The sequence below is a fragment of the Theropithecus gelada genome, chromosome 15 (genome assembly GCF_003255815.1).
Source record: "Theropithecus gelada isolate Dixy chromosome 15, Tgel_1.0, whole genome shotgun sequence".
NCBI classification, from domain to species: domain Eukaryota; kingdom Metazoa; phylum Chordata; class Mammalia; order Primates; family Cercopithecidae; genus Theropithecus; species Theropithecus gelada.
In genome coordinates, this window is record NC_037683.1 from 107,308,571 (window position 1) to 107,323,322 (window position 14,752).

The 14,752-nt window shown below is 44.0% G+C and overlaps 1 protein-coding gene across 1 annotated transcript; it reads right to left on the minus strand.

The window, feature by feature from the left end:
* Window positions 1-221: 221 nt before the first annotated feature.
* On the minus strand, window positions 222-1,192 carry LOC112607772 (prothymosin alpha). Its single transcript, XM_025358892.1, is given in 3 exon segments — window positions 222-516; window positions 519-628; window positions 1,065-1,192. Coding segments are annotated over 3 exon segments (474 nt in total). The 3' UTR covers window positions 222-280.
* Window positions 1,193-14,752: the final 13,560 nt, after the last annotated feature.

Sequence of the window (14,752 nt, forward strand, 5' to 3'; positions counted from 1 at the left end):
ATGTAAATAAAAAACACAAACAAATTTCTTTTCTTAAAGTACTTTTAAGAAAAAAATCAGGGCCTTGGAAATTTTGGTTCTTTTTCCTCCCTTGTTGCAAATTCTTACGGTTTGGGTTGGGTGGTGGAGAGTGTGTGTCATCTGTGGGTGGCACTGCCCATGGCGGGCGGGCCTCAATACTGCAAGGTGACCACCTTTAGATTCTGAAGCAGGAAATGGAGGGTGAATAGGTCACGGTGGCCTTTTTTTTTTTTCAGTTTAACTTTTCCTTTTTTGCTGTCTAGTCATCCTTGTCGGTCTTCTGCTTGTTGGTATGGACATCATCATCCTCATCATCTTCAGCTGCCGGCTTGCCTGTAGCAGACTCAGCTTCCTCGTCTTCATCTCCATCCTCTTCCTCACCATCACCTTCTTTTTCCTCCTCCTCTTCCTCCCCACCTTCTTCCTCTTCCTCATCTACCTCATTGTCAGCCTCCTGCTCTCTATTTTCCTCATTAGCATTCCTGTTAGCAGGGCGTCTCTTCCATTTTCCGCCTCTTCCACAACTTCCTTCTTCTTTAAGTCCTTGGTGATGATTTCAGAGCTGGTGTCTAGGGCTGCATCTGACACGGTGGGGCACGTTGGTGATCTGATGCAGGGGATTAAAAAGAAAGCGAGAGCTGGGCACCGTGGCTCACGCCTGTAATCCCAGCACTTGGGGAGGCCGAGGCGGGTGGATCACGAGGTCAGCAGATCGAGACCATCCTGGCTAACACGATGAAACCCCGTCTCTACTAAAAATACAAAAAAAAAAAAAAAAAAAAAATAGCCGGGTGGTACAAAAAAATTAGGCAAGCGTCTGTAGTCCCAGCTACTCGGGAGGCTGAGGCAGGGGAATGGCGGGAACCCGGGAGGCGGAGCTTGCAGTGAGCTGAGATCGAGCCACTGCACTCCAGCCTGGGCGACAGAGTGAGACTCCTTCTCAAAAAAAAAAAAAAAAAAAAAAAAACAAACACACACACACACACACAAACAAAACAAAACAAAAAACAAAAAGGAAGGAAGGAAGGAATGCAAACACGCACAGTTCAGGGACTCTGGCGATAAAGCTGCCGGAGTCCGTGGCAAGCAAGGAGCCCGAGGAGGAACAATGCAAAGATGGCTTTTGAGAACAGCCGGTCGGGATCTTGAAACTATTAAAGCCTAAAATCATTAGCACTGTTTTCTCCCTCTAAGACATATGTGGCTTTTCACTTTATTTTCTTTTTTTTTTTTTTTTTGAGACGGAGTCTCGCTCTGTCGCCCAGGCTGGAGTGCAGTGGCCGGATCTCAGCTCACTGCAAGCTCCGCCTCCCGGGTTCCCGCCATTCTCCTGCCTCAGCCTCCCGAGTAGCTGGGACCACAGGCGCCGCCACCTCGCCCGGCTAATTTTTTGTGTTTTTGGTAGAGACGGGGTTTCGCCGTGTTAGCCAGGATGGTCTCGATCTCCTGACCTTGTGATCCGCCCGTCTCGGCCTCCCCAAGTGCTGGGATTACAGGCTTGAGCCACCGCGCCCAGCCCACTTTATTTTCAACTGAATGCTTTCACTGTTCTGGGTTTAGCAAGCTTTTGGTCTTAAAAATATCCAACAATGCAGGTAAGAGGCCAAATGACTTTATGCATGAAATATTGTTAAGATGAGGCATTTTCCCATAGAAAGGTGACCAGATTTGAGGAAATTATTTAGTCAGTATCAACATTTCTCTGGATTTATATACAGTACAGATTTTACTTTCAGGCTTTCCTAGTAAAGTTTCTAACAGACCTGGAAAGGAGAAGGAAGAGTAACATCTGTTGCAAAACCCCAGTTACATGTAGGACAAATAAGAATCTGGGAGAGAGGTGACTTACTCAAATGACACACTGATTTGGGATATATTAGGGAGAACCATTAATTCTTGTCCATAAGGCTTGATTTAGAATTGTTTTTTATTTTAATGGAAGTTCTGTAGAAAGAAAGGAATACTTGGAAAAACTGAGCCACTTGTAAATACTTGGAAGATGAGAAAAGAGAGTGGTTTAAAATCTTCTTACCGTATTCCTATTCTCCTCCTCTTCCTCCTTCTCATCATCATCAGAATCACAATCAGTCAGTCAAAGTTGGCACTTTATTAGTGTTGAACAAGGTCAGTATGAAAACACAAAGTATAGGGAAGTTGTGACACCCAATGTGTACAATTTCTAAGTCACACCTCTCTGTTTCACATTTATATAGTTACTTCTCAGTTTCACTTGAATATGGTTATAGAACCATCAGGTTTGATTGCCTGTTGCATGGTAACAAACCAATGCACCAAAACAGTGGGGATTGCAGCAGAGAAAGAGTTGAATAATTGTAGGGCAGCTGAACAAGAAGACAAGATGAGAGGACTCTTCAAATCTGCCTCCCTGAGAGGTTTGGGGATGGGGATTTTAAGGGGTCTGGACAGATGATGGTCTAAAGTATGGGGATTGCTGATTGGTTGAGAAGTTTGGGGGTGAGGTCACGGGACCAGGAGATGCTGAATCGGTTTCTTGGTAGGGGTCTTCAGAACGGTTGGCATCAGCCATTCAGCTGGAATTCAGGATCTGAAAAACACCTTAAGCAATTCTTAGGTAAAAAGGTCTCGTGTCAGATTCTATCTATGGGAGCAGTGGGGGAGCAGGTGGTCAGTGTGCTGCATGACCCTCGATTGGTTAGCAGCTGCAGGGAGATGAGTCAGAGCACACCAGTGCCTGGTTGATGCCTGACCACAATTCAGCCTAAAGCCTGGCTTGTAATTCTCATTAACCCTGCGAGGGTGGTTTTTTCCTTGGGCTTTTACCCCATTCTAAACAACACTTCTATGGATATTTTTGACTACATGTTTTTTGTAGTGCACGCTGGAAAATATTCTGTGTGCTCAGATTATTTTTTTCCAAGACTGTTTCTCATTTATTGAGTGCTTACTCCATGGTAGTTAGGCACTGGCCTGGGCACTGGAAAACAAAGGAATATAACATGGCCCCATCTTTCTCAGCATAAAACTTATCAGACTGTGTCCATTGTGTTTATTTAAGAATATATTTACAATACTAGTGGTTCTGTTTATAGCTATCCATCTTACCTCACCCCCTTCCCCCAAATAAAAAATAAGCAATGTTCAATTTTAAGACACTATCAAGGCCAGGCACAGTGGCTTCCACCTGTAATTCCAGCACTTTGGGAGGCCAAGGTGGGCGGATCACCGGAGGTCAGGAGTTCGAGACAAGCTTGGCCAACATGGTGAAACCCCATCTCTACTAAAAATACAAAAATTAGCCGGACGTGGTGGCAGGCTCCTGTAATCCCAGCTAGTCAGGAGACTGAGACAGGAGAATCACTTGAACCCAGGAGACAGAGGTTGCAGGGAGCTGAGATCACGCCATTGCACTCCAGCCTGGGCGACAGAGCGAGACTCCGTCTCAAAAAAAAAAAAAAGAAAAAAAAGGCCAGGCATGGTGGCTCATGCTTGTAATCCCAGCACTTTGGGAGGCCCAGGCGGGTGGATCACAAAGTCAGGAGATCGAGACCATCCTGGCTAACACAGTGAAACCCCGTCTCTACTAAAAATACAAAAAAATTAGCCAGGGTGGTAGCGGGCGCCTGTAGTTCCAGCTACTCAGGAGGCTGAGGCAGGAGAATGGTGTGAACCGGGGAGGCGGAGCTTGCAGTGAGCCGAGATGGCGCCACTGCACTCCAGCCTGGGTGACAGAGCAAGACTCTGTCTCAAAAAAAAAAAAAAAAAAAAAAAGACACTATCAAGCTACAGAAATCAAGGCAGTGTGATATTGGAGAAGACTTAGACATATAGAATGGAACCCACACATAGATCCTCACAAATATGGCCAATTGATTGTTTTAAATTGTGGTAAAATACATGTAACATAAATTTACCATCATAACCATTTTTAAGTATACAGTTCAGTATGGTTTAATACATTCATATTGTTGTACAACTACTTTCCAGAACTTTTTTGTCCTGCAAAACAAACTCTATTTCCGTTAAACAACAACTGCCCTTTTCTCCTTTCCCCAACTCCTGGCAACCCCCATTCTACTTTGTCTTTCTATAAGCTTGACTATTTTAGGTGCCTCATATAAGTAATCATATAGTATTTGTGACTGGCTTATTTTACTTAATGTAATGTCCTCAAGGTTCATCCATATTGTAGCATTTGTCAGAATTTCTTTCCTTTTTAACACTGAATAATATTCTCTCGTATATGTATACTACATCTTGTATATCCATTCATTCATGGATGGACACCTGGGTTCCTTCTACCTTTTGGCTATTGTGAATAATGCTGCTATGAACATGGGTATACAAATATCTGTTCAATTCCCTGTTTTCAATTCTTTTGGGTATTGTTATACTGTGAAATATATATTTGGTCTTTGTTCCAATTTCCTGGCATACAACTCCTAAGATCCTTGGAATCTCCAAAGTGATGTCTTTTTGTACGCTAATGAGTTGACAGATGGCTGGTAGCTTCAGGATGGGGGCTGGTCACCAGAAATGATTAGAAGGTGGGGACTTTTGGCCCTAGCCCCATCCTTTAGAGAGGAAAAAGGGGCTCAAGGTTAAGTTGATCACCAGTGGCCAATGGTTTAATCAATTATGCCTACCCAACAAAGCTTCTATAAAAAACTGCAAATGACAGGGTGTGGGAAGTTTCTGGATAGTTGAACTTGTGAAAGTTCCTGGAGGGTGGCATGCCTGGGAGGCTATAAAAGCTCCACGTCCGTTTTCATCTTTTACCCTAGGCATCTTTTCATCAGCATCCTTTGTAATAGTCTTTATAAGAAACTGGGAAATGTAAGTTAAGAGTTAAGTGTCTTCCTGAGTTCTGTGAGCCACTCTAGCAAATTAATCGGACCAGAGGTGGGGATCCCCCATTTCTAGCCAGTCAGTCAGAAGTGCAGGTAAAGCAACCTGGGGCTTGCAATTGGCATAGGAAGTGAGGGGCAGTCTTGGGGAGAACCCCACACACTTCTGGTGTCTGAAGTACTCTGTGTTGGGAGAGTACAGTAGGATAAATCAAGTTTGGTTATTAGTAGTAGTATATATTATTTAGTATATATTATTATTAATATATACCCAGAAGTAGAATTGCTGGATCATAGTGTAATTCTCTCTTTAATTTTTTGAGGAGCCACCATACTCTTTACCTTAGTGGCTACACCATGTTACATTATCATGACAACAGTGCTCAAGAGTTTCAGTTTCTCCATATTCTTGCCAGTGTTACCAAAAAGGGGTCCTGACCCAGACCCCAAGAGAGGGTTCTTGGACACAAGTTCATAGAGTAAAGTGAAAGCAGGTTTATTAAGAAAGTAAAGGAATAGGCCAGGCTCCGTGGCTCATGCCTGTCATCCCAGCACTCTGGGAGGCTGAGGCGGGTGGATCACAAGGTCAGGAGTTGGAGACCAGCCTGGCCAATATGGTGAAACCCCATCTCTAATAAAAATACAAAAATTAGCTGAGCATAGTGGTGTGTGCCTGTAGTCCCAGCTGCTCGGGAGGCTGAGGCAGGAGAGTTGCTTGAACCCAGGAGGCAGAGGTTGTAGTGAGCCAAGATCGCACCACTGCACTCCAGCACTCCAGCCTGGGTGACAGAGCAGGACTCGGTCTCAAAAAAAAAAAAAAAAAAAAAGTAAGGGAATAAAGAATAAACAGTGGCTACTCCATAGGCAGAGCAGTGGCATGGGCTGCTTGACTTAGAGTTATTTCTTGATGATATGCTAAACAAGGGGTGGATTATTCATGAGTTTTCTGGGAAAGGGGTGGGCAATCCCCAGAACTGAGGGTTCCTCCCCTTTTTAGACCATATAGGGCAACTTCCTGACATTGCCATGGCATTTGTAAAAGGTCATGGTGCTAGTGGGAGTATCTCTTAGCATGCTAATGCATTATAATTAGTGTATAATGAGCAGCGAGGACCACCAGAGGTCACTGTCATCACCATGTTGGTTTTGGTGGGTTTTGTCTGGCTTCTTTACTGCAACCTGTTTTATCAGCAAGGTCTTTGTGACCTGTATCTTGTACCGACCTCCTATTTCATCCTGTGACTTAGAATGCCTAGCCTCCTGGGAATGCAGCCCAGCAGGTCTCAGCCTTATTTTACCCAGCTCCTATTCAAGATGGAGTTGCTCTGGTGCAAACGCCTCTGACACCAACACTCATTATTTTCTGTTTTTCGTTTTGTTTTACAGTAGTCATTCTGATGGGTATGAGGTGATGGCCAATTGATTTTTGGCAATGGTGCAAAAGTAATTCAAAGGAGAAAGGACAGTCTTTCCAAAACCAGTGTTGGAATAATTAGTCATCCGGCAAAAAACTGAACCTTGACCTAAATTTCACCTTATACACAGACTAACTAAAAATTGATTATACATGTAAATGTGAAAATTCAAAGCATATTTAAAAAAGAAAACAGAAGAAAATATTCATGAACTGAAGTTAGACAAAAAGTTCTTAGATATGATGTCAAAAGCCTAATCCACTAAAAACATGACAAATTGGATTTCATAAAAGTTAAAACCCCTGCTCTGCAAAATACACTGTGAAGAGAATAAAAATACACACCACAGACTTGGAGAAAATGTCAGATAAGTGAGAAATCACTTATCTGACAGACTGGTATTCAGAGAATATAAAGACCTCTCAAAACTCAACAGAAGGAAAATAGAGTTTAAGTAAAAAATGGGTAAAAGACTTGAGCAGATACTTCATCAAAGAAGTTATATCAATGGAAAATAAGCACAAGAAAATATTTTCAACATCATTAGCCATCAGGAAGTGCAAATTAAAACCATAGTGAGGCTGGGGGCAGTGGCTCATGCGTGTAATGCCAGCATTTTGGGAAGCCAAGGAGGATTGCTTGAGCTCAGGAGTTCCAGACCAGCCTGGTCAACATAGTGAGACCCTGTCTCTACTAAAAATAAAAAATAGCTGGGAATGGTGGCACACCCCTGTAGTCCCAGCTACTTGGGAGGCTGAAGTGAGAGGATTACTTGAGCCCTGGAGATTGAAGTTACAGTGGGCTATGATAGCGCCACTGCACCCCTGCCTGGGCGACAGAATGAGACCTTGCCTCCATAAAAACAAAACAAAAAAACCATAGTGATACACCACACCATTAGCTAAAATAAAAAAACTGACCTGACCAAGTGATGTCAAGAATGTGGAGTAACTGGAACTTGCACACATTGCTGGTGGGAATGCAGAATGATGCAGTCACTCTGGAAGAACGCTTGTCAGCCTTTTATAAAGTTAAACATATGCTTACTATATGACCCACCAGTCCCACTCCTAGTTATTTACCTTAGCAAATGAAAAGTTATGGCCGGGTGCGGTGGCTCACACCTGTAATCCCAGCACTTTGGGAGGCTGAGGCGGGCAGATCACAAGGTCAGCAGATTGAGACCATCCTGGCTAACATGGTGAAACCCTGTCTCTACTAAAAATACAAAAAAATTAGCCGGGCGTGGTGGTGGGTACCTGTAGTCCCAGCTACTCGGAAGACTGAGGCTGGAGAATGGCGTGAACCCGGGAGGCGGAGCTTGCAGTGAGGAGAGATCGCGCCACTGCACTCCAGCCTGGGCGATAGAGCTAGACTCTGTCTCAAAAACGAACAAACAAACAAGCAAGCAAACAAACAAAGAAAAGTTATGGTCACATGAAAACTTGTATAGCAGTGTTTCATAAAGCTTTGTTTGTAATACCCCCAAACTGGAAACAACTGAAAACTTCTCCCGCTGGTAAATGGGTTAGTAATCTTTAGTACATCCATACAGTGAATGGAACACTACCCCGCAAAAAAAGGGACCCAGCAAGTTGGTTGGATCTCAAAGGTAACATTCTGAGTGAAAGAAGCCCGTCTCAAAGGTTTACATATTGTATTATTTCATTTATATGACAACCTCAAAAAGATGCAACTATAAATATTAGAGAACAAATCGGTGGTTGCTAGGAGTTAGTGGGAGAATGTGGCCTTAAGGGAGCGGCACGAGGGAGTTTCTTAGGGTGATAGAGCTCTTTTGTATCTGCATTGAAGCAGTGGCTATATGAATCTGTATTTTTTAAACCTTCTGGAAATAGCCAGTCACGGTGGCTTATGCCTGTAATTCCAGGACTTTGGGAGGCCAAGGCTCGGGGATCATTTGAGCCAAGGTGTTTAAGACCAGCCTGGGCAACGTGGCAAAACCCCATCTCTACAAAAAATACAAAAATTAGCCCAGTGTGATGGTGCATGCCTGTAGTCCCAGCTACTCGGGAGCCTGAGGTGAGAGGATCGCTGGAGCCCAGGAGGTGGAGGCTGCAGTGAGCTGTGATTGTGCCAGTGTACTTCAGCCTGGGTGACAGTGAGACCCTGTTTCAAAAAAAAAAAAAAAAAAAAAAAACAAACTGATAGAACTGTACATAAGAAAAGTCAATTTTACCGTAGGCTAACTTAAAAATGAAATATCTAAAATAATATTGACATGAATACAATAAAAATGTTAACATAAATAACATAGTTATGCAAAAGAGAACTTCACAAAAGAATATCCAAAAGAAAAATGTTATAGTGAGAAGCATGGCATTGTTTTACAATTTTGCAAAATTTTTTTTCTGCCTTAAAGAAGACATTGGATTCAATTGTATATATATAATACTATGTATCTTACAGACTCAGCAAAGCTCTATTGTACACTCATGAGACAATGAAAGTAAATTAGACAAGTCATTCCCAGTATTTTTTTTTTGTGAGATGGAGTTTCACTCTTGCCCAGGCTGGAGTGCACTGGCGTGATCTTGGCTCACTGCAACCTCTGCCTCCTGGGTTCAAGCAATTCTCCTGCTTCAGCCTCCCAAGTAGCTGGGATTACAGGCAAGTGCCACCATACCCAGCTAATTTTTGTATTTTTAGTAGCGACAGGGTTTCACCATGTTGGCCAGGCTGGTCTGGAACTCCTGACCTGCAGTGATCTACCCGCCTTGGCCTCCCAAAGTGCTGGGATTACAGGCATGAGCCACCATGCTTGGCCCCAGTATTGTTTTGAGAATACTTTTGACCTCATAGACCGTTCTCCTAAAAAAAGATTTGGGGATTCTCCAGGGTTCCCTATGCCACACTTTGAGAACCACTGGCCTATGTTATAACTTTGTGCTAAAGGAAGTACTTTTCTTCTTATGATTAGTTTTAGGGAAAATATTACTTTATCCTTCACAGAAAAAAAATCATTTAATATATTTATTGATTGAATTATGATATACAGTCATAATTTTAAAAGTCTAATTCAGATGTTTCTTTTTTTTTTTTTTGAGACAGAGTTTGCCCAGGCTGGAGTGCAATGGCACGATCTGGGTCACTGCAACCCCCACCTCCCGGGTTCAAGCCATTCTCTTGCCTCAGCCTCCCAAGTAGCTGGGATTACAGGTGCATGTGCCACCATGCACCATGCCTGGCTAATTTCTGTATTTTTAGTAAAGACAGTGTTTTACCATGTTGGCCAGGCTAGATATTCAGATGATTCTTATACTTAAATGGTCATTTTGTTTATGATTTCCAGTAATAAGCAGCCCTAGGAACCTTAAAAAAACCTTCCTTAAAGGGTTTTTTTTCAGGCTGGGCGTGGCAGCTCATGCCTATAATCCCAGTGCTTTGGGAGGCTGAGGTGGGAGGATCACCTTAGGTCAGGAGTTTGAGACCAACCTGGCCAATATGGTGAAACCTCGTCTCTACTAAAAATAAAAAAAGTTAGCTGAGCGTGGTGATGCGCGTCTGTAGTCCCAGTTACTTGGGAGGCTGAGGCAGGAGAATTGCTTGAAACTGGGAGGCAGAGGCTGTAGCGAGCCGAGATTGTGCCACTGCACTCCAGCTTGGGCGACAGAGTCAGACTCTGTCTCAAAAAAAAAAAAAAAAAGTTTTTTTTTCATTATAGGAGAGTAGATATTGTTTTCACCATATAAGAGGAATGACTTACAAATTATTTACTGTCAAAACTTTAACATAGCCTTTTCTTTTTTTTTTTCCACCCCGAGACAGAGTCTTGCTCTGTTGCCCAGGCTGGAGTGCTATGGCCTAATCTCGGCTCACTGCAACCTCTGCCTCCCCGGTTCAAGCAGTTCTCCTGCTTCAGCCTCCTGAGTAGCTGGGATTACAGGCACGCACCACCATGCCCAGCTAATTTTTGTATTTTTAGTAGAGATGAGGTTTTACCAGGTTGGCCAGGCTGGTCTTGAACTCCTGACCTCATGACTCCTGACCTCATGATCCGCCCGCCTCGGCCTCCCAAAGTGCTGGGATTATAAGCATGAGCCACTGCACCCGGCCGCCATTTCTTTTTTAAAGTGAATAATGGGATTCCTTGTAAGGAGTGGCCTATCATGGGTGAAAAGATGCTTGTATACCCCATTTCAGGTTATACTGCACTGTTCTTTTGTTTGTTTGTTTTGTTTTGTTCAGACAGAGTTTCGCTCTTATTGCCTAGATTGGAGTGCAATGGTGCGATCTTGGCCCACTGCAATCTCTGCCTCCTAGGTTCAAGTGATTCTCCTGCCTCAGCCTCCCAAGTAGCTGAGATGACAGGCATGCACCATCATGCCCGGCTAACTTTTTGTATTTTTAGTAGAGATGGGGTTTCTCCATGTTGATCAGGCTGGTCTCAAACTCCTGACCTCAGGTGATCTGCCTGCCTCGGCCTTCCAAGGTGCTGGGATTACAGGCATGAGCCACTGTACCTGGCTCATACTGCACTGTTATGTGAGCAGTACTATTCTTCTTGGAAGCCATTTGCTGTCTATACATCAGAAAGTTTCACTTCCTAAGAAACTTCATGAAATCTGTAAGCAGCTTCTTTGAAGATGGCCTTTTGTAATCTGCATATGACCCCAAATTCTGAAACTGACTAGGACTGATTGCAGCATCAGGAAGGAGGAACTTCCTGCCTCTGCAAGGTTTGGGCAATGTGGAGGTTGGGGCAGGTGCCACCACCCCGGGGCTTAGACTCACTGAGTTTGCCTGGGACCCAGCTCTGTGAGCTTAACCAATATCTTAGAGTAAAGGCTATTAAGTAGGACAATCTGATCTGGTCTAAACTAATTTTGGCCTGGTGCAGTGGCTAACGCCTGTAATCCCATCATTTTGGGAGGTCAAGGCCAGAGGATTGCTTGAGCCCGGGAGTTTGAGACCAGCCTGGGCAACGTGGCAAAACATTGTTATTACTAAAAAATAAAAAATTAGCAGGATGTGGTGGCACACACCTATAGTCCCAGCTACTTAGGAGGCTGAGGTAGGAGGATCACGTCAGTGAACCAAGGTTTAGGTTTAGACCTGTGGACCAAGATGGCACCACTGCACCCCAGCCTGGGAGACAGAGGAAGACCCTGTCTCAAACAAACAAACAACACAAGAAAATCCCATTATATTTGGAGTTGGCTGTGTTTCCCTCAGTAGGCAGGTTCATTATTGAGAGTTGGAGGCTTACCATCTAGCTGATATTTGTGGATGGTTAGACTGCTTTTCCCTGCCAGTCTCTTGGAAGCAGTCAAGGCAACCAGGCCTTTAGTGGAAAAAGGAGAAGAGACAGGAATACCAGAGGCAGTCCCTCAACCTTGGATTTCTCAGCCTCCATAACTGTAAGAAATAAATTCGTTTTATTTATAAAATACCTAGTTTCAGGAATTCTGATATAGGTAACTGAAAATGAACCAATATAGTACCTATGGTCCAAGATCTTTAAAGGGAGCTCCTAGGTCCAATATCTGGAAGAAATGTTACAACTAAATAACAGAAAGATTAAAACATGGGTAAAGGACTTAGACATTTCTCTAAAGATACACAAATAGTCAACAAGCACATGAAAAGATATTCAGCATCATTACTTATTAGGGAAATGCAAATCAAGACCACAATGAGGTACCACATCATGCCTACAAGGATAACTATATATATATATTTTGAGACGGAGTCTTACTCTGTCACCCAGGCTGGAGTGCAGTGGCGTGATCTCAACTCACTTTAAAAAGAAGGAAATTTTGACACACTGATGAACCTTGAAAACATTATAGTAAGTTAAATAACTCAGTCACAAAAGGAAAAGCACTGTATGATTTGACTTATAGGAGGTACCTAGAATACTCACAATTGGGCAGACAGAAAGTAGAATGGTGGTTGTCAGGGATTTGGGGGACAGGGAGTGGAAAGTCTATAATGGACTTGGAGTTTCAGTTTGGGAAGGTGAAAAAGTTCTGGAGATGGACAGTGGTGTAGGTTGTCCCAAAATGAGAATGTACTTAAATGTTACAGAACCGTGTACACTTGGAAGTGGTTAAAATGGGCCAGGCATGGTGGCTCACGCCTGTAATCGCAGCACTTTGGGAGGCCCAGGTGGGTGGAACACTTTGGGAGGCCCAGATGGGTGGATCACCTGAGGTCAGGAGTTCGAGACCAGCCTGGCCAACATGGTAAAACTCCATCTCTACTAAAAATACAAAAATTAGCCAGGCATGGTGCTGCACACCTGTAATCCCAGCTACTCGGGAGGCTGAGGCATGAGAATCACTTGAGCCCGGGAGGCAGAGGTTGCAGTGAGCCAAGATTATGCCCCTGAACTCCAGCCTGGGCAATAGAGGGAGACTCTGTCTCAAAGAAAAAAAAAAAGGAAATGGTTAAAATGATAAATTTTTGTTATGTATATTTTACCACGATTTTTAAAAATAAATGAGGCATTGATACTTCATTGACAATGTAGATGAACCCAGAAAACATTATGACAAGTGAAAGAAGGCAGAAATTGAAGGTCATATGTTGTGGTATGATTCCAATTATATGGAACATCCAAGATAGGTAAATTCATAGAAACACAAAGCAGATTGGTGGGTACCAGGGGCTAGGGGGAGGAGGGAACAGCGAGTGACTGCTTGGTGGGTACAGGGGTTGGTCTCCTTTGGTGTGAAGAAAATATTTTAGAACTAGAGGTGATGTTTCTTACAACCTTGTGAATATACTAAGTGCCTCTGAAATGTGTGTTTTAAATTGGCTAATTTTATATTATGTGAATTTCACCTCAATTTTTTGCAACAGAGACTCCTTCAGGGTGAGCAAAGGCCTGGAAACAGTATGCAGATAAAGAAAAGGAGAGAAAGAGATAATCAGTGCATGCAGTTGTCAGCTGGCTGGGACCTGAGGAGAGTCACTTCTGGAGGCACCTGGTCTTTATCCCGGTCATCAGGTACAAGGCAGGCATTAATCCTGTGATCCTTATCTGAAGCTCAGGTTTGATTCGTTGTTTTCTTAAGTACCTAGTGTTATCCCCAAGCTTGTAATAATAGTTTCTTAATTGTTACAGCCAGTATCTCACCTTCAGAAGTAAGATGCTTAGGAAACCAAGACAAGGAACTGTGTGTTGCAAACACCATCACCCTGGAGAAGAGGTGGCAGGAGGTGACCTACAGAAAATGGAGCAATAGCCTAGAGCAAGAAACACAGAACAAAAGAGAAATGAGGGGTTAGGCAACCTCCTGGAAGCACCAACGGGACAAGCACATATTCAGGGGCCTCCTAACAGACTCAACTTCCAGCATCCTCAGATGCAGATAGACATGTGACATAGACATTCAAGACTGGAGAACTCAGGGACTTCTGATTTATATCAAGAAATGCAAAGGCTGGGCGTGGTGGCTCACACCTGTAATCCCAGCACTTTGGGAGGTCGAGGCGGGCAGACCATGAGGTCAGGAGATTGAGACCATCCTGGCTAACACGGTGAAACCCCGTCTCTACTAAAAATACAAAACATTAGCCAGGCATGGTGGTGGGTGCCTGTAGTCCCAGCTACTTTGGGAGGTTGAGCCAGAAGAATGGCGTGAACCCAGGAGGTGGAGCTTGCAGTGAGCCAAGATCGCACCACTGCACTCCAGCCTGGGTGACAGAGTGAGACTCTGTTTCAAAAAAAAAGAAAAAAGAAATGCATACACAGCAGACATGTGCCTGTGGAGTGGAATTCTGGAAAAGCTCACAGCGCAGAACATAATGCAGACTCCCCCAGCCACAGCACCTTCCAATCCTGAGAAGAATGCTGATTCCCCATCTGAGCACCCATTCTCCTGCAACATAAGGGAGAGAATTTCACCTGAGGTTCAGACCAGCATCTCTAAACCCAGCTCCCCACCTCGGCCTGTTGGTGGCACTTGTAGGAGAAGGGGAGATAGTATGAAAAGAGCCACAACTGGAGTCACCTGGACAGGGTGGAGCTTGATGGAAACTGACATTTGTGCCCGTTGGAGGCAAATGTAGAGTTTGGTATCTTCCCTAGTGTCAGACACATGAAACTCTTCAGTGCCCATGACTTTTGACGGTGACTTCAGAGCACATCTGGAAGACCCATGTGGCCCAGGCTTCACACAGGCAGGAGCTCAGCTTCACTCACAGCAGGATTCCTAGTGCCAAGAACACCACAGGTGCATAGCAGGTGATCAAAATAATTGTATGTGGCTGAATCAGTGAGGGGTGAGAGAGAGGACTTGATCCTAGCTGCAAACTAAGAGACCTCATTAAAACCTAACGTGGCTGGGCGCGGTGGCTCACGCCTGTAATCCCAGCACTTTGGGAGGCCGAGGCGGGTGGATCACCTGAGGTCAGGAGTTCGAGACAAGCCTGGCCAACATGGCGAAACCCTGTGTCTACTAAAAATACAAAAAATACAAAAAATTAGCTTGGCATGGTGGTGGGTGCCTGTAATCCCAG